This window comes from Aulonocara sp. 'chitande type north' Nkhata Bay, linkage group LG1 (assembly GCF_057382095.1).
Source record: "Aulonocara sp. 'chitande type north' Nkhata Bay isolate Kocher_YH1m ecotype deep benthic linkage group LG1, A_spYH_male_GT1.1, whole genome shotgun sequence".
Lineage (NCBI taxonomy): Eukaryota > Metazoa > Chordata > Actinopteri > Cichliformes > Cichlidae > Aulonocara > Aulonocara sp. 'chitande type north' Nkhata Bay.
This window is the reverse complement of record NC_141344.1, coordinates 6,615,062-6,640,782: the sequence shown is the minus strand read 5'-3', so window position 1 is coordinate 6,640,782 and position 25,721 is coordinate 6,615,062. Positions and strand designations below refer to the sequence as shown.

Here is a 25,721-nt window from a genome sequence, read left to right as displayed (position 1 = left end):
AGAACATTCAGTGTTACATTCCTCCTTCAACAACACTGCTGGTGAAGCTTTGAGCACCCAGCTGAAATCTTTAGATGCTGCCTGAAGACCACTGGAGATTTCTCTGCATGGAAATTTTTAATTGTTAAGAAACATAAACCAAATCATTCAAACTCCAAGACAGACCTGACTTGCATAAGGGTAAATAAACTGTGAGCATGTCATGCTTCTCTCTTCTATTGTTATATGTTACAAGTTCAGTTTAGTTACATTAAAGCAGCACACAGAAGTCACGCCTGAGGACACACAGCAGGCCTTGTGCTGACTGAGCTGCCACCAGTATATTTTTTCCTTCAGTGCCTTCTGTGCAATTCAACCTTCAGTTTATTCTGCACAAATGTAAAGATAAAAAATTCTTTACATTTGTAGAATACTTTTCTGAAGTACAATACTTGTCCGTATACCTCAAATACTATTTCATTGCTAATCTGATGTTTCAGTTTCTCTCATGCAAGTCGTGATTCTTTACTAGTAAAAGACTGAAGCAAGCTTTACATATGATCAGATAAGACAAGATCCTGGATGCTGCAAACAAAACAAAAGACGATAACAAAAAGAGTTTTGCTGTATAATTTTTATTTATAAACAATTATAATTGACTTCAGATGAATCTAAATACCTGTAGTATTAGAAATAATGACTGTAGAAAACTTTAGAAGAATTCCATACAATCACTGATTAGAAAAAGAAAACCTCTCCTAGTTTCAATAAAATGGCATATTTTCTCATGTAGCTTGGGAAAACCAAATTATTTTTTAAACCAATATTAATGCAACAACTTGCAATGAATTATTAAGCCCAGTCTAATCTGTTCAGCAGGTGTGGATATTTACAATTAAGTGATGTAAAAAGACTCGTACTGTTTAACTGAACCATACATTATTATATATTTAGAGGCTTGTAGTTTCTCTTCAGAGAGATGAGTTATTTTTAAAGTTCAGTGGGTAAAAGGTAACCTCACAGAGCATTTCTTTGAGAACATGTATCTGTGCCAAGGGAGGATCGGTCATATTAAAAATGAAACCCAGTCCTTCAAGGATACGAGTATAGAAGCCTGTAGTGCCCTCGTGTGTCCTTACCCCACATGACAGCTGAAGTGCACTTGACTCGAGCTTCTTTCACTGAAGTTTTACTTCTTTATAACCATCTGACCTCTGCTTAATTGAAAGACAAGTTTTGATGACTTTTTATTAATTATAATTTCATTTTTCATACATTTTCCAACAACATACAACTCAAAGTTCCAAATAACCCTCTATTAAAATGAATGATTTTTAAGCTCTTCAATTTTAAGAAAAGGCATCTATTAATATGTGTGGCAGTAAACATTTTGCCCTAGTTTACAGCAGTTTCACCTGCTACACATCCTCTTAATGTGGGTCAGTTTGTGGCACTTTTTAACCAGTTAACAGCTGAAATTTATTTAAAATAAGAAAAAAAAACTTTTTATGCACCCATCAAAAGGTTCTTTTAAGGTTCTTGTGAGCTTGTCTGCTACTACATCAACTAATTACGTTTTTAAATTAAACCTAAAAACCTACGTAACTATTAGGTTAGCCCTCACCATGTTTTTTTTTTTTTAAGTGAGTTGTCCCTACTTACACAATAGATTTAAAACTTACATTAAAAAAAACTCGTGTTCACTTCTATTTAAAGCCATGAAACATTTAACATGCAATTAAGTAAAAAGTAAAATGCACTATTTATAAAAACTTCGAGGTTGAAAAACAAAAACACATCCTGCTTATCTAAATAGAGAAATAATAAAATACTGATAAGTGAATGTTCATCATTTCTTGCCATTGTGTACCCTCCTCTGCCTTCTTGTCATTTAAAATAGGGCAGCATCATCAGTAGTTATTGGTAATAAACAGAGCAATATTATTTCAGAGACATCAGACAACTGTGTACAGTGCATGTGAATACTAATGGGAAATGCTGTGATGTTTTATACTGTGAAAGTACATTTTAACCTAAACCTGAACCTAATGGTTAGCTTGATGATCAAGCTTAAAAAAGCTTTGCTGCTTAAACCTAATAAAACAGAGAACTAAACAAGCAAAAACTAAATAGCAGCCAAGTGTGAGGGACAGGTCGACATACTCCAATATGTTTGTGACTGATCAAAATTATAAAAAGGTTACACTGCCTTTTCATTAACATTAAAATATGTTGTGTAAATGTATTACATTACAGGGATTACTGTGCTTATTTGATATCACAGCTTTACACCAGTTCATCTCTTCATTGTTTTAGAAGCAGCCAGGAGAGAAGAGAACAGAGACTCTGGCCTTTGGTTCAGGACATCTGGGTGGTCCAATTCTGCCACCTGTCAAAGAGAACACTTGGTAAGTTGAGGCTGAAGATCATATACGGATTAGTTTTGTCTAACCGTCTTTGTTACCTGTCCATTGTTCATGACTAGAATACGATCTGCATTCATCACTGTGTTGATGCGATGTGCTAGGTGAGCACAGTGCTGTCTTGAAAGGCCTCTTTGACTGTCTTTTGGATCAGAGCATCTGTTTCTGGATCTGTGGAGGCTGTGGCTTCATCCAAAAGAATGATCTATCAGACAATATGAGCCTCTGTTACTGCAGGAAAGTACTGATTTAAGGAGGAGCACATGGAAAGAAACAACTTCTCTCCAGATCTCCTCATCAGTGTACTTATTGAACGGATCCAATTTTTGGGGTATACAGTTGTATCTCTAGAGAGTTGATAAAGATAGATATATGGTCAGATTATAGATATTTTAGAGATTATAAAAACAATCAATGAACACTATACTCGGACAGCACAACTTTTTAAGCTCTTCAGTTTCACCCGATATCTCTCTTCCAATATGAACATAAACCTGCACAAAATGCAGTTATTTTCTAAGTTCTAAGACATCAATAAAAGTTAAAGTAGCTAACAGAGTCATATCATGACAGCTAGATTGAAGGCACAGACACTGTCACACATGGACTTTGAGAAATCAATGGTGCACCTGTCCCATAACATCTCTGTTATTCCAAACATTTCTTACATGTGTCTTCATAGTTCACCATGAATTAAATAGTGCATTACAAATCATATAATAATAATAATAATAATAATAATAATAATAATTTCATGCTCATGTTTTTTATACCGTTGTTCATCATTCCAACATCTTCACCAGGTCTGAGCTCAGATTCATTCAAGTTGGCAGGATCCAGGGACATCACTTCATCTTCCATCTGCTTCTGAAAAGAGAACAATAACAGTTTCACAGTTAGGTCTGCATACTTAACATAATAAAGCTTACAGAACTCAGTGAATTCAAAGCAACAAAGAACTGATACTAAGGCTTTTGAGCTAACTGAACAGTAAGAGTAACAGAGCTACAAACATTTGTACTGCAGTTTGTGTGAAATCCTTACTTTAGACTCTTCCATCTGGTAGTTGCTGATGAGTTGAGCATAGCGCCCATTTGCATTCATCAGGGCTTGATGGTTTCCAGCCTCCTGAACCTCACCATCCTCCAGAACCAAGATGCCATCACAGAACTCCAAATACTAAAAGACACAAGTTAAGACAGCTGTGAGAAATGCCCCCCCCCAAACACTCTTGTTGCATCTGAAGTGGAGTGACTTACCAAAATGGTTCACAATTTGTGATTAAAACAATACCATTAAGTTTAAGTTTCAACAATCACAGCACAGTGATTTATTTAGATTATATACCAGGTGTGACCAAGAAGTTCCAAGACTGCCTATAAAAGCAAAGCTAAAACCTAAACAGGTTTATATTTCTATATTTCTTGAAGGTGGCCTTTTCAGGGAAGACTGCACTGCTTCAAGTATGACTGCTTTTAGATTAGTCCCTAGAAGCCCTGCTCTGGCCACCTGAAATTCCCTTTCAGCAGACTCTTTCAATTCCTGATGAAAGCCAATGCACACTATACTTTGCTCATAGGGAACAACCTTCAGTGGACTCTGAAGACTGCTGATGAACAAAGTGTGAGAACAGTTGATCCAGGGAGGGGGACAAAGCAGTCAAAATGTGCAGAATAAATTAAAGTTGAAGGTGAGCGAGAGTGCACTTTTTATATATTACTCCATATGATTTCTGGGAGGTCAAAGTCAACATTGTTTAACCAATATAGTTACTCAAGTCCCCAAAGGTGTAGTGTATTTTTATGAAGCTTTGAAGACAGTCCATAAAAAATTCTGGGTAATATAAAGTTTTTACCAATTTTAACAGTAGGTGTGAGCAACCTTGACCCAATTATCACCAAAATTAAATATGCTTAAGCTCTTATTAAGATCTAACATCACACAAAATTTGAAAACGATAAATTTAAAACTGCTAGACTGCTAAGTAACTGACAAACAGAACCCATACACACGCCCTCCCTCTGGGAGGAGGAAAAGCAAGCCTTTACAGTATATCTACCCTTAATCATTTTAGTGACACTCCAGCTTCAATTATCCACTTCACAGACATAAACATAAGAGCAATGCAGTAACTCATGAAGATGAAGATGGCAAAAGTGGTAAAGGCCTGGAAATAAAGAAAAATACAGGAAAATTTCAATTTGTGGTAAACCACATTTAAAATTTGTCATTACTGCTGTACTTCTGTGGTACTCACACTAGCTGCACAAAGTGGCAAGCCTATCACGGGGTGTATAAAGAGGGTCAGAACGGTGGCAAAGGTGGCAGAGATTAGGGTAGTGGTACAATTAGTAGCCTGGATGTAACCCACCAACTTTAGTTGTTCCTTTTTCTTTTTTCTAAATCCTGTGAGAGAAAAAGTTTGCCAGTTCTCTTTACCTTCAATAATATTTTTTGCTCTGACCAATTCTGCTAGAGTTGAACATTCATGTTAAAAATTACAGACAAATAAAGGCATAGTTCCTTATAATGTTTAAAGATGGGGAAAACAATCACACTGAATGCTCTTATGCATGCTTATATACACATAACATAATTCTGTTGGCCAACATACAGCTACTTAACTTACCCTTAATACCAAAGCAGTTGAAAGTGATGAATAACCCCCTCTGCTACTTAACTGACTAGATAAATATCCCAGAGCTTTATCCTAGTTGGCGTTATACTCTAATTATAAAATTCTCCTTCATTTTTTGGAGCAGTGTATTATATATTGTAAGACAGATAACTCACAGGCCCGAGAAATAATGACAATGCCACAAAGACGGAAACAGCAGTCGACCGAATCAGCCTGGTTCTCAGAAAGCGCAGGGCCACACGAACGAGCGAGGCCTTCTCCGGGCCTCTCTTTGCCACTTCTTCCTTCCAGAGTCTCTGAAACCTGTCAGACACTCACACTCAGTGGTCTCATTTAAACAACAAATCAAGTCTTTTTCCATGATTAAAACATCCTACATTTGATGTGGACAGTATAGTCTAATTTTTGATGAATCTTTGGCTCAAATACAAATTTCATAAACTAGGTCTATTATGCATTAGTAATACAGTATATGATAAATGAGTGTAAAGAAATGGGAATCAGAGACCTTTGCGTACCAACGTCAGCAACATCTGAAGGAGATAGTGTGAGGGTCGATATAGTAACTACAGCACAAGTCTTTTAGTGAAAGTAGGCTTTTTTGAATATGTTTAACTCAACTTGCAAGTCTACGCCAGTCATAAGAATCAAGTTTGACATACTGGGTGCATCTTTTTATTGTGTGGCTTCACTTATCCCAATAAGAACACGAGACGCTGGTTATTATAGGTGTTACATCCCCCAGGAGGATGTCTCTTCTCCCTACTAACCCTTTGTTTTGTCTAGGCTCCACCTCCTCTGTCCTGATTGGATGCTGCGCAGAGTCTGGCTAATTGGTAATCAGCAAAGCACTACTTAATGCCTGTGGAGCTGTGCTTCTGTGCCCTCTGGCCATTTTGGTTGCCATACCCGTGCAGGCTTGCATGCCTTTGTAACTTGTATGAACATTGTTGTTTTTCATGTTCAGACTGCTTGTAGGGGAGAGCTGCCTTTTGTTTTGACACTCTGTTTTCTCCTGTTTATGTGTTGTTAGGTAGGTTATGGTTATAGGTTGTATATTTTGTTTCTTTGGAGTTAGGTAAGTTTCTTTTATTTCTACATCAGGGATGTTTTGTTTGTTATGTTGGCCATGGCTCTCCCTGACGTTATACCTCAGTCTGAACCCAAATCTCATCACCAGCATTAAATAGACCTTCTACACTTACCATCTTGGCTCCTCCTTCTCTATCCACCTTTATGTTCATCCCTTCAACCCCCTAGACTAGCCAGGGGACGTAACAACAGGTTTTTTCCAATCGAGGATGACTGTCAAACGGGGACAGATCCAGAGCTGCATATTTACTGGGAATAACAAGTAAATATGACTTTGGGGTAAATGCCTAATCAGTGACACTGTTATTTCACTTAGGCACGGGAGGAAGTCTCTTGTGCTCTTTTATGATTTTTTTTAATGGTCTAGCAAATTAAACTACTTTAAAAATAGTATTTTACTTAGACCTAAATAAAGGAAAAAGTTCTCTCTTCTGATTCGGAATTTTCTCTACTAATCACGCAAATCGTCAGTTTTAGACAGTTTGTTAAAAAGAGATACCTTCTTACCATCTCCACACAGCGGTCCTCGGATTATCTGCTAACGCCATCTTTCCTGAGAAATGATTGGTCAGTAGGTGGCGTTTTCAAAGTTTGGGGTATTTATCAGGAACTTGACCTGCTCCCTGAAAAAACAAAAACTCTAGAGAAAATACGCCTATAGAGCCCAGGAGGTGATTAGGAAGAATGAGAAAAGGAAAACTGCTTGACACTAGATGGATGTAGGTAGGTATCACGGGAAGAACATGTTCAAGCTGTCAGGTTAATATTTTCCTTACTTACCACAGGTAGCCAAATTTCACTGCGCAAATATTTCGACATCTGGTTTGCCTGAGACCTTATCAGAGAGGTTGGTCTGTCCTGTGACCCTTATGCCTCAGGACTGGACATCACAGGTGGGTTCAGATGAGGATTTCCTCAAACCAGCCTCCAGTTTTAGAAGCACAGTCAGTGCAGGGGGTGCATGTTTGGAGTTGTGTGTGTCCTAAATATTACGGTAAGAGAACTTAAGGCCCAATTTCAAAATAAAGGTGAAAGTGAAATTCTGGAATAGTCAGTTTATTCGCATTCTCAATTTATACAAAAGCTAGTAAACGACATTTCAAATGGCTATTATTTAAAAAAATCCAAACTAACGCGATATTGAGAACTAATTCTGTGAGCCAGGTCTGGACTAGCTATCTGGCGTACGCCTGTGGGCCTGCCCAGGGCTATCATAATTTACCCCAAAAAGTATATTATAATTTCTTTTGCGACCGCGACGTACCATTGGTTGATTTTCTTGAAAGACATTGGGCTTATCGAACGAAATCTCTCAGCCCTCCTCGGTCTGTCCCTCCCTCCCCTTTTTAACCTAGGTTATCCATTTGGGACGATCTGGCCGGAGTTGGAGAGGAGTGGCATTTGGACAAATGGACAAATTAAAAAAAAAAACAACAACAAAAAAATAAAACGCAATGGGGGTGCAGAAAATTCCGAGAAAAAAAGGGGGGAAAGCCTTCGAGTGAACGCAGCAAAATGTGCAAAACTTACTGATATGTTTGTCACCACAAGTTCTGCTGCCGCAGCTCGTGCGGGCCGGAGGAGGAGGTAGAATTAGCGATTCAGGGATATACGTCGGATGTGGAAGAGGCCAGGTTAGCCGAAATGTTAAAGAAGAGGGACGTTTCATGTAGGGAGTGCAAAGGGATGGTGTGTGTGTGTGTGTGAGAGAGCCCTTCTGAGAACAGGGGGGGGTTGCCTACACGTAAGCTTGCAACAGTCGGAGTTAACAACGAAAATGTTTTGGAATGTGTGAAATAATAATAATAGTGAATTAAAACATAAAACGTAAAAAGGAAACACGTTAGAAGAACTAGAATTTATACAATTTTAGAATGATAAAAACTGATTAGAGACACGTCTTCACTGAATAGTAGCTTGGCCAAAAGTATGCAAATGCTCAACATAGAAAAGTATTACAAGACTTGTTTTATTCAGTCAGACTTAAAACATTCATATATTATTCGTCTAGAGAGTTATGTGTGTGTATGAGAGAGAGAATTGCTTTTACAGCCTTCATTTTTAAATAACGCTATGAGTAGATTTGGTGTCCAACTTACTGATATTTTAGCTTGCCATAAAATTACAGTTTGCAGGTGTTACAGCTTACAGTGAATATTGTCATGTAATATTAGTAAAATTTTGTTCTGGTGAAATGGATGATTTATCATTGGTAGGTTAACCAGAGAATTGTGACACTGTGGCCATCTGTCCAAACATGAATCCCTGAGTAGTGAAAGAGCATATCAATTTTTTAGCATGGTTACTCTCTTCCTTGTAGGCTGCTGCACTTTATTTTAATTTTTGAAATCACACAATGTGCACATATATCCTCTGGTATGTGATGTGCTTTCGCATATGGTATAAATAATCGTAGTGGGCCGCCATTGATGTTTTTAAGGAACCCCTTTTATTGCATGTAATGCACAGACACGCCAACAGAGGGCAGTAATATCCCTTCAACATACATTGTAAAATTACTATTACAACAATCCCACTTAATTTTACCATGGAGTTCACTTACTTGACTGCCATTGCTTATTTCTTTAAAAAAAAAAATGCACCTATATCACAGTGTTACTAGAAAATAAACATTTTCTCTTTTGTTTTGAACTCACACAAAAAAGTACTGTGTTAATCTTAGACAAAACTATTATTCTTCATTACAGTTAAATGCTCGCCATCTTAACATAAGCATAGTATAGGCATGTTAAGTATATGATAACCCTTTTAAACTGAACACAGTCCAATCTTCCCTCTGAGATACTCAAACTTTTGTCTAGGCAGTGGTTTGGTTACCAAACTCCTTCTTGTGCAGCTTGGCTCAAAGCAATATACTCAGCCTCTGCAGTTGAAAGTGCAACTGTTGCTTGTTTCTTGCTAAGCCAACTAACTGCACCTCCTGCAAGTAGAAAGATGTTTCCAGTTGTAGAACGTCGATCATCCTGATCACCTGCCCAATCAGCATCTGAATACCCAACCAAGGTTCCTGTTTCTGTTCTTTGATATTTGAGTCCCAGGTTTAGAGTTCCTTTCAAATATCTCAGGATTCTTTTCACAGCTGTAAGGTGTGTAGTGTTTGGGTTTGCATTGAATCTTGACAACACACTCACTGCTTGCGCTATATCTGGTCGTGTGGCTATGGCAGAATACAATAAACTTCCAACCATTGACTGATACATGCTTGGGTTTGCAGGTTTACTGACATCATCACTCTTTCTTAATTTGACATTTGTGTCAGCTGGAGTTGCTACTGGATTGGCACTGTCCACTCCATACTTTTGTAGTATGTTTTCAATATACTGTCTCTGATGAAGCACAACATGGTTTTTGGCCTTGTCTTGGACCACTGAGATGCCCAGAATGTAGGATAGCTCACCCATGTCCTTCATTTTGTAGTGTTTCTTCAGAGTGTCCTTTAAGTTCTTCATGCTCTCTGCTGATTCTGTAATCAAAATCAGATCATCAATAGCCAATATTTCCAACTCCTGACCTGTTCTAACAAACACACACTGATCTGAAGTACTCTGTGTAAAACCAATGCTTTTCATGAACTCTGTAAAAGCTTTGCTCCAGCAACGTGGAGACTGCTTCAGTCCATATATTGACTTGTTTAGTTTGCACACTTGATGTTCCTGCCCAGGTTTGATGTAACCCTCTGGCTTCTCCATGTAGATTTCCTCTTCCAGGTGTCCATTCAAGAATGCAGTCACGACATCCATTTGATGCGCATTTAGATTGTTTTGCACAGCAAATGATAACAATGTACGAATTGAACCAAATCGTACAACTGGAGAGAATGTTTCATCATAGTCTGCACCATAAATCTGTGAATAGCCTTTGGCAACAAGTCTGCACTTGTATCTTTCCACTTGTCCATCACTGTGATGCTTAACTTTAAAGACCCATTTTGATCCAACTGCTTTGCGATCCTTTGGTAGCTCCACTAAATCCCATGTGCCATTTTCCAGCAGTGACTCATATTCCAAATCAGCTGCTTCTTTCCACTCCTTTGCATTTGGACTTGACATAGCCTCTTCCAGTGAATTTGGTTCTGTGACACAACAGATGTTCGCATAATGATTGTTGGAGCCAAGTCCAGGCCAATATTTTACTCAGTTACATCATGCCATAGTTAAGTATTTGTCATGATCTTTAAGTTTCTATTATAATCTTGATCATTTTATGTTATAATGTAATAGGCTGTGCTCCATAAATTAATCCTGCTTTGTTAGTCTGTTGTTGTTGTAAAGTGTTGATAGATGTCGTAAAGGGGGTGTATATTTGGCCCGCATGCGGAGGGGTGTGGGTAAAAGGTTAGGTAAGCAAGCAGGACATGGAGCAACAGTTTTCTGACCATCGCCGTTTTAATGTTATTTTTTGTTGTAACATAAAGGGAATGTAAACGGAGCTCCCACCAGAGGCATTTGTTTTGTACCTTTCGATTTGTATGGAGAATAAATGTTTTGCCCCTTTTTTCCTTCGCCTCGTTTTTGCTACCGGAAGGCATCCAAGCGACTTAACAAGAGCACGAGTCAGAAACTTTACGTCCTGCAGAAGCGGCAAAGAAGGACCGAAGGTTGCCGCTACAAGGATCAACTGTAGCTACATCAACAAACTCCTCTAATCCACATCTCTTTGGAGGTCTTCTGATCCGCTGATCTCCTTTTACAGCCTCACTGGTGACAGCCTCCTCAGTACTTGTTTGTCTTTCACCCGTGTGTAGTGTCACCTCATTCCCCAAACAGAGATCATTTTCACTTTGTTTACATTTAAACTCTGTTTCATTGAAGACCACATCTCGTCGAATCAGTATTTTTCCTTTTTCTTCATCCCACAGTCGGTAGCCTTTTGCATTGGTTGCATATCCCAGGAAACGAACTTTCACTGCCTTTTTTCCAGCTTCTTTCTCTCTGTGTCTAGAACATGAGCATAAGCAACACAACCAAATACTTTCATATGGCTAATGTCTGATTTTTTCCATACCATCTCTGATAGGGTGTTTCATTCTTTAAAGCACATGTTGGGAGCCTATTCTGTATGTAAGCTGCAGTAGCAACAGCTTCTGCCCAGAATGTGTTTGGCAACTTTGCATGTGACAGCATACTTCTAGCTGATTCCACTAGAGTTGTTTTTTCTCTCTGCAACACCATTTTGCAGTTTAATTAATCTACACTTGATTAATAACTACGGAAGAGGATTAGGGCCACTGGGGGAAAAAAGTCTTTCTTTTCTTCTTTTCCTGAATTCTGAGAAAAAAGTCAGAATTCTGGCTTTTTTCTCCGATTTTTTTTTTCCAGTGGCCCTAATCCTCTTCCGTAAATAACAAACAATAAAGTCAGTGCTAAACAATTTAAGAACTATTTTCTTCAAACTATTTTCATGAATGATATTATGCTATCATGACAGCCACCAACACAGCAGTTACCAGTGAGATTTATGAAGGTTGTACTGAATAATTAATGTCTTCACCTTTTCCGTATCCTGGCATGAAATGGTCTCTTTACTTTAATGTGGAGTCGGAAAGCACAGTATAAATATTTAACCTCTTAACATCAACTGTGTTCTCATCTATCTATTAATATCAAATGTTAATTTGCTTGACAAATCCAAACGGAAACTGTAATGAGCCACTCAGTTAAATGTGTGGCATTTGGAAGTGCTTGCTCACAGGGTGTCATTGGTTCCCTATCTGATATATTATGATTTTTCCCTCATATGTAAAAACATGTTGAGATGACTTAGATAAGTCCACTTTATTGGAAGAAGAGGTATCTTGAATTTTATACCCACTCAACTGAATACCTTGATTTTACAATTTGTAGACTAACTAAACGCTAATATCCTTCAAACATGACACAGTTCCTCCAGCTGTATGAGGCTCCTCCCATGCAAATACATTAATTTTGACATGTAAAACTGATGCAATTCCCCTTTAATCCCACCATATGGCACAGTCAGGAATGTAATATGAAACAACTGGTGGCTGTTTGAGAAGGCACAGAATTTACTGTCCTATCTACCTGCAGATAAATGTTAGTAGTGGTATTATTAGCAAATGATATTTTCTTCTTTTCTTTTCTTCTTTTAGACATCACCAGTCCACACAGAGTCATCAGAAAGAGGGATACCTTGACATAAAAGGTTACCACTGAGCGTGGTTTGTATGTTCACATGGCCGTTTGTTTTGTGAGATTTATCAGAATAGTTGCATGCTTTCCCCAATACATTAAGTTAGAAGACAGAAAAACCTAAAATCTAGATTTTATTTGTTTAATTCTTCAGTGTAAGTTTGAGCTTGCTCGTAAGAATGGGTGAATGAGTCAAGTTTTATAAAGCGCTTTGAGTGCTCAGGTAGAATAGAAGAGCACTACATAAGAACCAGTTCAATCCCCAGATATAAATATTTATTCTCCATTCACAGTCACATGTATAACATCTTCATGGTATCATTTAAAAAGTTTAAGAAAGTGATTAACAAAGTATTTAAATGCGCGCACACACACACACACACACACACACACACGCACACACACACACACACACAGATAATTAAAATGAGTGATGTAAACATAGTCCACTTGAGGTTTGCAGAATACTAAAACATTGGTAGGATGAGAGTCTAAGTCTGTAAGAGGAGTTTAAGAGAGAATGAGTAGTTGGGTAACTGGGTAATATAACGTTTAAGGTTTGTCATTTAAAATAAAATATGAATAAGGTCATGATAAAACATTAGTGAGGATTACTGGGATGTTTGAAAGTTCTTTAGTTCATTCCTGAGGTTCAGTGTTGCTCTGGTTTGTGTTAGTGAGCTTTTAGTGAGATGAGTCAGCATCCAGTCAGGTTCAATTCCAGAGTGCTCCTGAATTAGAAAGAACGGTGTCTGGTGAACACGGCTGAAATAAAAGAAGTATTGGATGGTCTCCTCCTCCTCATTCAGTCAAATTCAATAAAAACTCAGAATGGCACATCATACATCAATTGATGCATCAATTGATGTATAATTTTGAATGCATATGTGCAGTAGACATAATCAGGTGACCTCAATAAGTCACATGGTGAGCTATGGAGATGACATCAAAAGTTCACATGATGACCTATCGAGGTCACCTCACCCAATAACCTCTGCTGATAATGACCCATGCCTTTTTTCACACCTTGCTCCATGATGAGACATCACATGTATATCTGTATTGATACAGACTAAGGAGGAATAATGCTTTATAAATGAATTAAGCACTTACTAATACTTTACTAATGCCCAATAGCGTGTCATTATTATTAAGTGTTACCACTGATTTTAAATGATTTGTCATTGTGACTAAGCTGTCCAGTTAGAACGAAGAATGGCAGTCACCTCTAAACAGGCTAACCTTTGATCTCCATAAAGGTTATGCAAGGCAGAGTAAAATGCTGCTTCACTCACTGTCAGTGTTGACTAGCGGCAGTGTGTCTCCCTTGTTCTCCACACAGAGGTATTGTTCAGATTTTTTTTAGATTAATTTAATTCATTCATTCAGACAGGAAAAGTTTCACTGTGTTTACTGTAAATTAGTTTAGCTCAGTTTTGATCTTTTTAGTTTGTGCTTGTATTTTATGATTGTCAGTTTTCATTGATTGTGTTTTATAGTTAACTTCATTTTTAAGAAATCATTACCAAAATAAATTACAGTTACTATTAATATTCTTAATGTTTATTTATTAATAATTTAGTTAGGAATAGTTAGTGGGTTTTTTTTTATATGTTATTAGTTAGATGTTTCAAAAACAGCGCTGTAATCTGCATGTGCAGTCTTTAAGTTGATAAGATTTTAAGCTTAAACATATCTAAATGGTATAAATGAACTGATTCAACAACATGCCTCATTCACCCATTCACACACCTATTATGTATTTAAGTACTTTCTATCTAACATTCACACACATTCATACTCTGATGGATGCATCACAAAGCAACTTGGGGTTAGTATCTTGCCCAAGGATATTTGGCATGCAGACTGGAAAAGCCTTGGATCGAACTAATAACCATCTGATTAGTAGAGGACCTGTTGTATTCTGTGCAGATGATTTAGCTGAGAGGCAGGTATGAGGACACTGTTCATTCATTAACACTTTATATTCAGGTGTTAGTTATGGATGAACAGAATTCTTTATTCAGAAAAAAAAACTTGTTTTCTTCAGATTCAATATCGGTCCAAAATTTGGACATACTAACTAGCAGTTAACCATTCATATGACTGGTTAACCATTCATTAACTAAACCTTCAAATGAATGGTTAATTGGTACTGTACAAAACCTTTTAAAATTATGCTTTTTCCAGACCTCACCTCATGTTCTGATGAGTCAGTTTAAGTTTTAAGCAAGATTTAGTTTAACTATATTTAAAATGGGAAATTCTTGAAATGTGTCATCCATTAAAATAGATGTTAATAATTGATGAACTTGTCTTTAGCTGTCTGCTTCTACTGTTCACACATTGTTAGCTCCCCTGAGCCATGTGAGGGATTTTTGAATTTCTTTGTGGAAAAGGTGAATAATGCCAGGGCTCAGATGACACCACCTACTCTTTACCATTCAGCCCTTGTTCTTTGCTCTGTTGCTTTCTACCAGTTTGAGCCTGTAACTTTCTCTCTGTTTGCCATCTGAAGCCCTCAGGTTTCCCTATTGATGTTGCTCCACCTCAATTATTAGAGGTCATTTCTACTCTTGGTCTATCTGTTCTAGCTATTATTAATACCAGTTTTTTATCTGGTACTTTTCCTAAAACCTTTAAGCATGCTACAGCTCAACCTCTGCTTCAGAAAAATAGCCCGCCATTTTATCAAATTTTAGGCCTATTTGCAAGCTTACTCTTTTCTGTAAAATTCTGGAGAAAATTGCTTGTCAGTTGAAAACTTTTTAAATTTAAAAATAATGTCTTTGAGATTGCTTTTAAATCTCTGCATAGCACAGAATCTGCGTTGCATAGGGTTGTTAATGACATCCTCCTGGCTACAGATTCAGGATCATGTGATCTTGGTTCACCTAGACTTAACTGCTGCCTTTGACACAGTCTTTGGCAATATTTTACTATCTCGAATGGAACACTGGATAGGCATTTGTGGTACTGCTCTGCAGTGGTTAGAGAACCTTTGTTTAGACACGTAAGCAGCGAATTACAATAATCCAAGCGTGGCGAAATAAATGCATGTATATCTCAAGTTCAGAGCGAGATAAAATCGGGCTTAGCCTAGCCACATTTCTTAAATTATAAAAACAAGACCGAACCAGAGATTTCACATGCCCATCCAATGTGAGACTCGAGTCAAAGGTGACACCTAAATTCCTGATAGAGGATTTAACATAAAGTGAGAGAGGACCAAGGGCTTTCACTATCTGCGATAGAAACCTATCAGGGGCGCATACGGGGACTTCGGTTTTCCCCTCGTTGAGTTGGAGGAAATTTGCAGCCATCCAACGTTTGATCAAATCTAAGCAATCATTCAGACGCTGAAGCTTAGATAAATCCTCGGGCATAAAAGAAACGTACAACTGAATATCAGCATAACAATGATAAGAAATGTCCTCAAAAGAGCCCATTATATGCTGGAGGGGGAGAAGATAAATTAAAAACAATAAAGGCCCCAAGACTGACCCTTGAGGGACACCATAAGTAAGGGAGGTAGAGGATGACCTAAAATCGGAGACTGCCACAGAAAAGGATCGGTGATGGAGATAAGAGGAGAACCACTCTAATGCACTTCCAAATACACCAACCCATTTTTTCAGCCTTTCAATGATTCTTAAAAGGACATTCTAGCTTCATGGAGGATTTCAGCTGCTTACCAGTTCACAGCCTTTTTTGTTTTATTTTTGTTTCACAACACATTAAATGTTTTGAGTGAGTAACAGGTCTGGACTTAAGGCAGGGCAGTTTAAAACCAGCATTACATGTGTGATGTATTACAGCCTCCTGTTTCTGATTCTGGTAAATAATGCTCTTAAATTAGACATTTCTACTTGAATTATCATGTTGGTTAGTATCATTTCAACTTTGTGGTTTGGTCTCTTTTAACATAGAACAAAATGAAGAAAAAATATTCTCTGGAGGAGAATGGCACTCGAAGACTCTCCTTTGTAAGTACTAAACAAACAGCAAATTTACATGTTGCTTTTACTTCCTGACATCTTTTCCATCATCCACATCCTGCTTTCCTTTTAGATGCTTAGCTAATTTCAGACATTTAGCTATTGACTAAGGCACAACCTCAGTCTTTCATCCACTCTGCTTTTTTTACTGGTTGTCTTATACTTTCTTTTTGCTTTTTTGACTGTTTAGGCAGACGATGGTGTCCAGTGGCGAACTGGATCTGAGATCATCAATCCAGATGATCCTTGTGTGCACAGCTGTGAAAGGGATCACCCTTCCTCATTTAGAAAATATCAGCAGAGCTTGCAGATGCTCAAGCCCTTGCGTTTTTCCTCACCACAGTCAGTGTCAATATCAAACTTGATCGTTTAGATGAACTTAGATAATATTTGATGGCTAGTTATTTGTTTCCATATAAATACTTTATACTTGGAAATCTATTAATGCCCTCCTTTCACACAACATTTTATGTCTGCTTTATATTTAGGCCCCACCCTGTGGACAATGCAGGTTTCCTGTCCTTCATGACTTTTGCCTGGATGACCCCCTTGATGTGGTCCATTTTTAGGAATAAGCTGGACATCTCCGAGCTAAAGTTGTCTCCTTTTGATATTGCTGACACCAGTGCACAAAGGTCTTTTCTCTTCATATTATATTCAGATTTAAACACAACATATCCAAAAATCAGTCAGGGGGATCACAGTCAAAATCCAAAGACATAGTGACAGTTGGAAAAGTACTTGAAATTTACTAAGTACCTATAATATTTAAAAGAAAAACAGACTGCTGGGTGAGTAGGTCCTGATTGTAAGTGTCTGGCAGGTTTCAGAGACTCTGGGATGAAGAAGTGGCAAAGAGGGGTCTGGAAAAAGCCTCACTGGTTCGTGTGGCCTTTCACTTTCAACGAACCAGGCTGATTGTTTCTGTCATTATTGGTATTCTTGCCATGGTTTCAGCATTTTTGGGCCCGGTGAGTCATCATCTCTGTGTTTCATGTTCTTAGATATTAGAACATGAACAATCCCAGCTGTATACAGTGGAAACCAGTTTTGTCCAAAGGCATTTCTGCCATTTCTAAATGTCGCATCTGAGTAATTTAGAGAGGAACCATCTCATCAAGTCATCTGAAGGTGCACATAAGTAAAAAAAAACAAAGAAACAATGATTTTAATCTCAGATCTTGTGATGAAAGCACATTTTGTTCTGAAAAGTAGTACCTGAAAGTGTAGCAATATATAATAACTAATATGTACATCTGTGGTGAAGTTTACATACACTCATCAAGGGGATGAATGTCACGGTAATTCTGTGCCTCTTTTATTTTCTTTGAACTATTTCATTTTTCAGGGTGGAACTATTGTACAGCACACATCATTAATGACTTTAAAAATTGGGTGCGTAAGTTTGAAAACATTTCAGATTTTTTCAAATCCCCACAGGGTTAAAAGTATACCTACAAGCCTAAAAATATACTTACACTCATTTTTTGTTAAATTTCCCGAGCAATTTGCACCTCAGCTAGATGCTTTTGGTAGCCATCATCAAACTTCAATACTTTTCTTCACAGAACTAGTACAGTTCATTTAAATTGGTTGATTTTCTGGCACAGACCCAGATCATTGTCCTGTTGAAAAAAACAACTTTGTCCAAGTTTTTACCATGTATCTGTTAAGATGAAGTTGAAAAATTTGGAGATAGTCTGTACATTGTGCAGGGAAACAGCTTCATAGCATTATGCCTCCATTGCCTTGCTTGACAGCTGGTACAGTGTTCTTAGCTTTGAGAGTTTCTGCTTTACTCCTCTAAATGTATCTCTTGTTATTGTGGCCAAATAGCTCAGTCTTGCTCTTGTCTGACCGTGTAATTTGTTCATGGATGGCATTCGACTTGTCCATGTGGGCAGCTGCAAATTTCAGTCGAACCCGAATGTGTCGATTTTGCAGCAGGGTCTTCGTTCTTTCTCTGCACCCTCTCAGTCCATGGTGATATAAAATATGTAATTTGATCTTAAAGATTCATGTTATTTAAGTGTCACTAACCATTTTCTCCCTGTTCTTTCAGGCTGTACTGATCAGCATGATCTTAAATTATATTGAAAACCCAGAGGAGTCCGTGTCCAACACAGTGTCCTATGGTGTTGGTTTGTCCATTGGTCTGTTCACCACAGAATGTTGCAAAGCTCTCCTAATATCCTTGCTGTGGTCAATAAACCTGCGCACAGCAGTGAGACTGAAAGGGGCTTTCTCTACAGTGGCTTTTCAGAAAATCATATCGCTGCGGGTATACAGCGGTGTTTCAATGGGAGAGGTAAAGACTAGTTCTCACTTCTATGGCAAATGCAATATAGCCACATTTGTCTGAGAAAGTTTTAATGCTCTTGTAATTGATTCTAAAGTAATTTTATCCACTTGTACAATATTCTTACAGCTGATAGCCTACAGAGGCCAGTGTAACAAAAATATGCTAATGTCTTTTTTAGCAAAGATTTCATTTTTGCTTTAAAAAACTTTGACATTGCTTTCACCCACGCTGTAGTGGAACAAACTTGGATGTGGGGTGCTGTTTGTGTCCATGGTAGACATTTATTTTTATTTATTTTTTTTTTATAAATGACATCAGAAACAGCAGTATGCGACATTACGTGATGGCAGAGCTTCAGTTCATCCTTTGTCATTTTTTTTTTTTTTTTTTTTAATAAATAGGACAGGGGGAATGAATGAGAGAAAGAGGGGGAGAGAAAGAAAGAAAACCAAAGGGGAGAAGAGACGGTGAGAAGGGGGGGGAAGAGAGAGAAGAAAAAAAAAAAGAACTCCTGGGTCACCTGTATGGAGAAAAAAACAAACAAACAAAAAAAACAAACAGAGGAGACAGCAAACAACAAAGAGCAACATAATAATAGAGAAAACAAAGCACCATCACAATAAACTAGCTAGTCATAGATATCAATATTTACTAAATAATAAACGATATTGTGCAGCACGCAAGATAGACAGCGCACAGTGTGCTTTGAGGCAGCAGCCAAGAAAGCTTTAGTCCGCGTCTGTGAATACCCATGTGTGCATACCTGTGTGGATCAGCATGCTTGCATTCCAAAGGTTTCTCCATGTAATGATCTGCTAGGGAGTGTGGGGGGGCCACAGCCCCGTCCTCCAGGGTGTGAAGTGGGTATGGAGGAGATCAAAACTCCAGACATCCAGAGGCCCCCAGAATACAAGAGACCATGGAAGACCAACAGAGGGGCAGCCGCGCCACTGTTCCAGTAAGAGCTGAGGAGAGTCCCAGATGAGGGCTCGCCCAGCAGCCGCGGAGCAGAAGTCAGGGGGAGTTGCAGTGACGCGCCCGTGAGCTCCGCCGGCCCCCAGCTGTGCCTGAGTGACCGAGCCCCAGGCCGAGAGGCCGGGGGCACCCCACCTCCAAAGGGGCCCGAGCGAGCCCCAGGCCCCAGGCCCCGACAAGCGGCCGCCAAGGAGTGAGCCGGTGTGTACCCGGACGCCCACCCCCAGATACAAAGAACCACCAACACACCGACACCTGAGGGAGTCCGCCACCGGCAGGGGAAGTGGTGGTGGGTGGAGATAGGCCTCCAAACCTTGGAGGGCCTGAGGTGTCCCCAGAGAGGTGGCGTCTGATACCCAACCTGACATATAGACACAGACATACGGGCACACACAGACACAAACATCCATTCCCACCCTCATGCTCTCATATGCACTCACTCCACACTCAACCAACGTGGAGACAGACATAAAGAGACGCTGTACACACAATCACACTCCCCAAGCGTACTCTACGAACCGGGTCTAGGTACCCTTGCCCCTGGAGGGGGGAATTGCACCCAGACCCAGGTGGTGTTACCCTTTTCCCTGCGGTGGGGAGAGGCAGACCACCCCGACTCCGCAGCAGCAGGGAGGCCCCACACCCCAGACCGCAGTCGGACGGCCAACTCCTCCTACTAGCCCTCCCGCTCCAGCAGGCCGCAGAGAATGGGGGTGGGAGAAGACTCCAAACCTCCCTCCACCCGCTCATTGTAGTGTTGATGCATATGTGTTCTAAGGTGCAATTAAAACCCAGGAGGGCATGGAGCTACCTGCCAAGGAGCAGCAGGTAAGCGCATAGTCCCTCCTGATAGCCCTCAATGACTAAGTGTATTTAAAATTGAGAGGTGGGCAACGACGTCAGGGGTGAGGTATACACCCTGATGGTAATTTGGACTCCGTGATTGTGCCCACCCCCAAGATCCTATATGTATGTGTAATGAGAGTGTGAATAATGTGAATGTCTAAGTTGTGGGATAAAATTGAGGCAGAGGCAGCCAGAAGGGACGGGGGGGGGGGGGGGGGGGGGGGGGGGTAGCCTCCTCTGCACCCTGGTGACATACCCCCACTCCAAGGCCCTGCATGTGTGAGTGGTTGTGGAGGAGCGGGAAGAGGGAGGCAGCTGGAGATGGGGAGGGAAGGAAGGGAGGGGCAGGTAACCCCTCCCTGGGGCCAGCTCCCCCGCTGACCCCAGTAGGCACTCCCACCCTTCGCGACCCACCAGGGAAGGGGGGCCCAGGCCCATCAGACCGGGGCCCAGTGCAGTAGCGCCCTCCGGCTCCACAGAGCCCTGGACAGTCCACCCAACCCCACCACAGAGAAAACTGCACCCACCCCACCATCCACACATCTTCCAGACTACATAAGACGGTAAACGCCCAGGCTGAGATCTTCCTCCACCTCTCCTGTATCTCCCCCTCCTGCAGAGAGTTCCTGAAGAGAAGAAAGCTCCTGCAAGATGTGACCATCCCCCCCACCAGTTGAAGAGCCCCCCAGGCAGCTCGACGCACCGGCGGCACCCTGCTCCAGGGCCGGGCCCCCATGCACCCACCCGCCCACAACCCCGGCAACACACCAACCAGGACCCAAGCCCCCGAGGCCCGGCCCGGGCCCCAGCCCAGAGACGGAGCGCCCCCAGAACCTCACGCCCATCCCGGACCCACCCAGGGGCAGCCAGGTTGCCAGGTCAGTAACCCACGTCCGTCAGCACAGACCCTCCCCTAGCCCCGCTGCATGCAGCCGCGAGGAAACAGTCACCTGAGAGCCAACAGAGCCCCCAACCGGACGTGACCGCTACCCCGGGTTGAGCCCCCCAAGGAAGATGCCTCCGGGGAACCCCCCGACGCCCTAAGCCTGTCCCTACCCCCTCACCAATCACAACAGTGAAGGCGGGACCAAACTATGACCCCCCACCCCCACTAGGTGATGGAGCTGATAAAAGGGGCCCAGAGCAATTGATCTAATGTGGTGGCAGAGGCTGTGTCAAGACTAATGTAATCTAATAGATAATTTCTATATTGGTTAGAATTAAGATTATTTTTATTTTTCCAGTTCATGAGGACTGTTTTCTTGGCTATGCATAGGGCGGTGAAGATCATATGGGCTATATTCTTTTCTGAAGTGACATTATCTAAGCTGCCCAGTAGACACACTAAGGGGGAAGTTGGAATGTTACATTTCAGACACTTCGATAAGTCTTCACATATCTCGCGCCAAAACTTTTGCACTGGTGGACAGAACCAAAGAGCGTGGATGTAATTGTCTGGTGTATTGCCTTGACAGTGTGAGCAGTTGTTGGAAGATGTAAAGCCCATCTTGAACATCCGATGACCTGTATAGTGCACTCTATGAAGTATTTTGTATTGTATTAATTGCAGACTGGGATTTTTAATTAATTTAAAAGTTTTTAAGCAAATCTGAGACCAGAAGTTTTGGTCTAGGTTGACTGATAAATCTGCTTCCCACTTTGCAGTAGGAAGGGATATTGATTCATCTAATTTAGAAAGTGTTCTGTATATTTTAGATAATAATTTGGGGGATTTAAGAGTAAGAAAATGTGCCGCACTTAGTGGTGTTTGTAATTCAACTTGACTGAGGTTAAATTTCTTTTTTACTATGGATTTAATTTGTTGATATTCTAAAAACCTTGTCTTGTTGATCCCATATTGTTCAACTAGTCTGTCAAATGGAATAAATTCTGTTCCCTCTAATATATGTTCTAAGTATTTAATTCCTTTACAACTCCATTCTGGGAAATTAATCATATTATTGTTTTGTAATATGTCAGGGTTATTCCAGATAGGTGTACGTTTGCATGGGATTAATGAAGACTCCGTTATTTTTAGAAACTCCCACCATGCTGTCAGAGAAAAGCTGATGTTGATACTTTTAAAGCATTCATGTCTTTTGATGTTTGAGCTAATAAATGGTAGGTCTGAAATCTCTAGATCCTTGCATAGTGCCTGTTCAACATCTAGCCAGGGCTCAACTAAGAAGGTATGTTTTAACCATTCTGAGATGAACTGAAGCCTGTTGGCTAAGAAGTATTGGTGAAAATTAGGCAGATCTAATCCTCCTCTATCCTTGGTTCTTTGTAGCGTTTTTAAGCTAATACGCGGGGGTTTATCTTTCCAAAGGAATTTGGAAATATATGAATCCAGAGATCTGAACCAATCTTGTGATGGTTTGTTAGGGATCATCAAAAATAAGTAATTTATTTTTGGCAAGATCATCATTTTTATAGTGGCGACCCTTCCCATGAGTGATATGGGTAAAGATTTCCATCTAGTCAGATCGCCTTCTACTTTCTTTAGAAGTGGGATGTGGTTTAGTTTAGTTAAGTCTGAAAGCTTAGGAGAGACATTAATACCTAAATATTTAATATTTCCGGATTGCAGTGGGGCAGAGGAAGAATTATGGAAGGAGCAGTTAATGGGGAGAACTGTAGATTTTGGCCAGTTAATTGAATAATCTGAAACTCTTGAAAACCAGTTTATTAAAGTAATTACCTCAGAGAGGTTGGTTTGTGTGTTTTGCAGAAAAAGCAACACATCATCCGCATAGAGACTGATTTTATGTTCTATGTTCTTACATTTTATGCCCTTAATTGTTGTAGCCTGTCTAAATGCTGCTGCTAGAGGTTCGATAAAAATTGCAAAAAGTGAAGGGGAGAGTGGGCATCCCTGTCTGGTGCCCCTCAGGAGACAGAAGCTGGAGGATGTCTGGTCATTTGTTCTGATACGAGCCGTTGGGGAATTGTATAATATTCTTATCCAGTTTATGAAAGAGTTTCCAAAACCAAATTTGTGTAAAGTTGCGAATAAAAATTTCCAATTAACTCTGTCAAATGCTTTTTCTGCATCTAGAGATAATATTATGGTTTCGATGTTTTTATCGTATGAGTAGTCTATTAAATTAAGTAATCTACGAGTGTTTGTTGAGGAGTGCCGACCTTTTATGAAACCAGTTTGGTCAGGATGAATTAAGAGGGGGGTCATTTTCTCTAATCTCTTTGAGAGAGCTTTGCAGATTATTTTAAGGTCTACATTTAAAAGAGAAATTGGACGATAGCTTGAGGGAAATAAAGGGTCTTTGCCTGGTTTTAGCAGGAGACTAATGTTGGCAGAATTCATATTTGGTGGTAGTCTGCCCTTTTCCTCGATTTCCTGCAACATGCTGTGGAATACTGGTGCCAAAATTGTCCAGAATTCTTTGTAGAATTCTGCAGGGAAGCCGTCTGGACCTGGAGCCTTATTATTGGGCATACTTATCAGGGCTTCCTGGAGTTCACTTGGCGTCAGTGGCGAATCCAGTTCCATTGCTTGACTGTCTAGTAATTTTGGAAGAGTTACATTGTCAAGAAACAGATCAATTTCATTTTTAGATGGGTTTATTTGTGGTGAGTATAAAGTTTCATAGAAGTCCCTAAAAATGTTGTTTATTCTTCCAGGATCATATATTGTGTTCCCCGATAAATCTTTAGCAGCACATATAGTTATTTTTTCTTTCTTTATTTTTAGCTGGTTAGCTAGAAATCGACCTGATTTGTTACTGTGTTCAAAATTCTGCAAGCGAAGTCTTTGTATAAGGAATTGTGTTTTTTTATTAATAGTTTCATTTAATTCTAGTTTTGTTTTGCATATTTTGTTCAATGTTTCCTGATCTTGGTGGGACGCGTAGGCTTCTTCTAGTGATTTGATGTTTTTTTCTAATTCCTGAATATTTTTGTTTTCTTCTTTCTTTTTGTGTGATGAGAAAGAAATTATTTTACCTCTCATCACAGCTTTCCCTGCTTCCCATAGAACAGAAGCAGATATTCCGGGAGTGTCATTAAAGTCTAAATATGAAGTCCATTCCTTTTTAAAGTATTTAATAAAGTCTTCATCTTTAAGTAGTGATATATTAAATCTCCAGTTTTTACTTGGCGTAGTATTATTCTTGTGCATTAGTGTTAAAGATACAGGAGCATGATCGCTGACAGCTATAGGATGAATCTCAGTGTCTGAAATGTCACACAGCAGTGAGCTGCTGACCAAAAAATAATCCAGACGAGAGTAAGAGTGATGAACATGGGAGAAAAAAGTATATTCCTTACTGGTGGGGTGAAGAGAGCGCCATGCATCGCAAAGACCAAAGTCGTTCATATACTGTTTGATTATATTTGTGGACTGCCAATTACGCTGAGTTCCTGTTGTGTTGAGCCTATCCATTTCTTCATTTAGTCCAAGGTTGAGGTCACCGCCAAGAATGAGTGTGCAATCAAGGTGTTCAGAGAGTGCACTAAAAAAACCGTGGAAGAATGATGGTTCATCAACATTTGGACCATATATACTAACAATACATAGTTTTTTGTTCAATATTGATAGTTTAATAATTAGAAATCTACCCTCTGGATCTATAACTGTATCGAGTACTGTAAAATTAACATTTTTATGTATTGAAATTGCTACTCCCCGTTGTCTAGAATTATAACCGGCTGCAAACACATTAGGAAAGTCAAGTCAAGTCAAGTCAACTTTATTTGTCAATTCTGCCACATGTACAGGACATACACAGAATAGAAATTGCATTACTCTCAAACCCTAGTGATTAGAAAAATGCAAATAAAATAATTAAAAAGTAAAAATTTAAATAAATTTAAATAAATACAATACAATTTTACGTATAACAAAAAAAAGCTATGCAATATACAATATACAATATTCAAGTAAGAAGGCATAGTGGTGCAAAATAGGCAAATAGTGCAAATGGGGATTTAGTAGTGTACGGTAAGAGATAGTGTAACAACAAAGGCTTATGAGGTCCAATGCTTAAGCAGTCCAATGCTCCACAAAGTGACTGGAGCAGGCCAGTGAGTGCGTCAGAGAGTGAGTGTGTGTGACAGAGTTCAGTGAGACCGTGGTGGAGAAGAGGGGAGAGGGGGGCAGAATCGGGAGGGAGTTTAGCTTCCTGACAGCCTGATGGATGAAGCTGTCCTTCAGTCTGCTGGTCCTGGCCTGGAGACTCCGCAGTCTCCTCCCTGACGGCAGCAGCTTGAAGAAGCTTTGCATTGGGTGCGTGGGATCAGCCGCTATGCAAAGGGCTTTTTTAGTGAGACGGGTGCTGT

General features: G+C 39.8%; 2 protein-coding genes across 5 annotated transcripts in view; one reads left to right on the top strand and one right to left on the bottom strand.

Moving 5' to 3' along the window:
• Window positions 1-737: 737 nt before the first annotated feature.
• On the bottom strand, window positions 738-7,698 carry LOC147338591 (uncharacterized). Its single transcript, XM_086298282.1, has 6 exons — window positions 6,640-7,698; window positions 5,196-5,343; window positions 3,447-3,581; window positions 3,176-3,269; window positions 2,444-2,607; window positions 738-2,368 (listed from the first exon to the last, which is right to left on the bottom strand). The coding sequence occupies exons 1-5, from the start codon at window positions 6,678-6,680 to the stop codon at window positions 2,591-2,593; spliced, it is 435 nt and encodes a 144-aa protein (XP_086154408.1). The 5' UTR covers window positions 6,681-7,698; the 3' UTR covers window positions 738-2,368; window positions 2,444-2,590.
• A 2,805-nt stretch (window positions 7,699-10,503) lies between these two features.
• Window positions 10,504-25,721, top strand: part of LOC147338589 (ATP-binding cassette sub-family C member 12-like) — a 40,702-nt gene continuing 25,484 nt past the window's right edge. The window contains exons 1-7 of one of the 4 annotated variants that reach the window (XM_086307425.1): window positions 10,504-10,853; window positions 12,263-12,315; window positions 16,232-16,288; window positions 16,491-16,642; window positions 16,789-16,935; window positions 17,124-17,271; window positions 18,363-18,608. In XM_086307425.1, coding sequence (XP_086163551.1) covers window positions 16,238-16,288; window positions 16,491-16,642; window positions 16,789-16,935; window positions 17,124-17,271; window positions 18,363-18,608 — 744 coding nt within the window. In that variant the 5' untranslated portion in view covers window positions 10,504-10,853; window positions 12,263-12,315; window positions 16,232-16,237. Of the gene's footprint in view, window positions 11,015-12,262; window positions 12,336-16,231; window positions 16,289-16,490; window positions 16,643-16,788; window positions 16,936-17,123; window positions 17,272-18,362; window positions 18,609-25,721 lie in introns of those variants that run through there. The other 3 variants (XM_086307344.1, XM_086307367.1, XM_086307488.1) reach the window with 3 other exon arrangements.

Excerpts from the sequence above, each read along its gene's own strand:
- LOC147338591 (XM_086298282.1), bottom strand. The coding sequence starts at position 6,680 with ATGGCGTTAGCAGATAATCCGAGGACCGCTGTGTGGAGATG. Across the intron at positions 5,344-6,639 it reads AGGACCGCTGTGTGGAGATG|GTTTCAGAGACTCTGGAAGG; the intron begins GTAAGAAGGTAT and ends AGTGTCTGACAG. Across the intron at positions 3,270-3,446 it reads ACCAGATGGAAGAGTCTAAA|AAGCAGATGGAAGATGAAGT; the intron begins GTAAGGATTTCA and ends TTCTCTTTTCAG.